At 27.7% G+C, this 1,524-nt stretch overlaps 1 protein-coding gene across 4 annotated transcripts in view; it reads left to right on the forward strand.

Annotated features, from left to right (window-relative positions):
* RtGEF (Rho-type guanine nucleotide exchange factor) overlaps positions 1-1,524 on the forward strand; it is a 40,776-nt gene that overhangs the window by 36,092 nt on the left and 3,160 nt on the right. For 2 of the 4 annotated variants that reach the window (XM_014437445.3, XM_014437452.2), the window contains exon 11: positions 213-294. The exons of 1 other annotated variant lie outside the window; for it this stretch is intronic. In XM_014437445.3, the coding sequence (XP_014292931.1) occupies positions 213-294 (82 nt within the window). The remainder of the gene's footprint in view (positions 1-212; positions 295-1,524) is intronic. One more of the 4 variants, XM_014437460.3, reaches the window with a different exon arrangement.

The raw sequence follows: 1,524 nt of genomic DNA on the forward strand, positions 1-1,524 counted from the left end.
TATTATATACGTAGGTATTGGGCTAATTTTTGTTTCTAATGTATTAAAAGAAACTCAACATTAATAAAATTCACAAAATATTTGTTGTTCAATATTAATTAAAAAAGTTCAAGATAAATTTTGTTTTCTCCACTGCACATTGCCTCGTAATTCCTTTGATTTTATAAATTGAGTTAATAAATTAATAATTTTTCTTTTTTTTTTTTTAATAGACAGTTTGAATTTTAATGACTTAACTCCTCACTTGTCTTTAACAGAACCACCATTGGATGCAGAGAATAAGATTTTGCATCAGTAAGTATTGATAAATAAGATTTTTTGTCATATAATTTACTTTTATAAATTAGAGATAGTTATAAAGTTTCAAAAACATCTTTAATTTAATAATGAGTTATTAAGTAATTTTTTTTTCAATTTTCAATTGTTCTAGTTATTTGTGGATTCAGTATTCTGTCTTCTGTGGGCTATTAACCTAATGCTGTGTACATTTTGTAAATTTCAAAATATTTGTGTAAATATCTAATTTTTCTTTTATAAAAATAAATTTTAAAAACTTTCTAGAAAAAGATTTTTATAATTCCTGGATGCTTCTTAATTGTGAAATGTTGAGGATTTGCAATTGTATCTCCATTACAATCTTTAGTCTTTGCTCTGGCTCGTTACCAGATCAGAATTAACTCCTTCTGATTTGCAAGTGATGCTTTCTGACCGTATAGTTTTTCTCCTAAATTTCACTCTTAATCTGAGCTATACTTTACTAGGTTTTAATTTAAAACCTATATTATATTAATTCATATCTATTTAAATTAAAATATTGGAATGATTATTAATGGTGTATAACAAAACCAAATAACTTAATGGTTGTGGATAAGTCAATGTGATTCGACAAAAAAACATTCAAATTTTTGTTTTATTACTGTAGTCAACAGAATTGCAGACGGGATTTTTTTTTTCTTCCTCATTCCATTTGGTGCTCTTTATAATCCTCAGGGTTTACAACTTTTGTCTGAAACAACATTTCTCTGGTTTTTGTTACATCAAATTTACTTGATCCCTTACTAAGTAATTTTAGGCCAGTTTAGGTTTCGTGTTTGGGCTGTCTTTAGCTCAGTGGTTGGGCGCAGTCTTACCATTCTGAGATTCTGAGAGTGCTGGTTCGAATCCACCATAGGCATTGACTTTTTTCAGTGAGTGATAGTTCCACAAAATGAAAAAAATTTACCTCCAACCATGGTTAAAATAATGGGAATACAAATAAATGAATTTATAACTGGCTGTTTGGAAAATTCCAATGCCATTAAAATATTTTTAAAAAAATAATGTTTCGTGTTTGACAGATAAAATGATTTGAGGAAAGGGGATAGAACTTTTGTTCAAGTAGAGAAAGAACTGCTTTATTCATTCATGCTGCCCAAATACATCGGGTTGGCACATAACACAGCATACTGATCAATCCGTGATCGGACATATATAAATTACATATTTTTATATGATATAATATAATAGAAAGATAAATTTTTTTTT

The sequence above is a fragment of the Halyomorpha halys genome, unplaced genomic scaffold, assembly GCF_000696795.3.
Source record: "Halyomorpha halys isolate HHAL.00 unplaced genomic scaffold, Hhal_1.1 Scaffold52.1, whole genome shotgun sequence".
Lineage (NCBI taxonomy): Eukaryota > Metazoa > Arthropoda > Insecta > Hemiptera > Pentatomidae > Halyomorpha > Halyomorpha halys.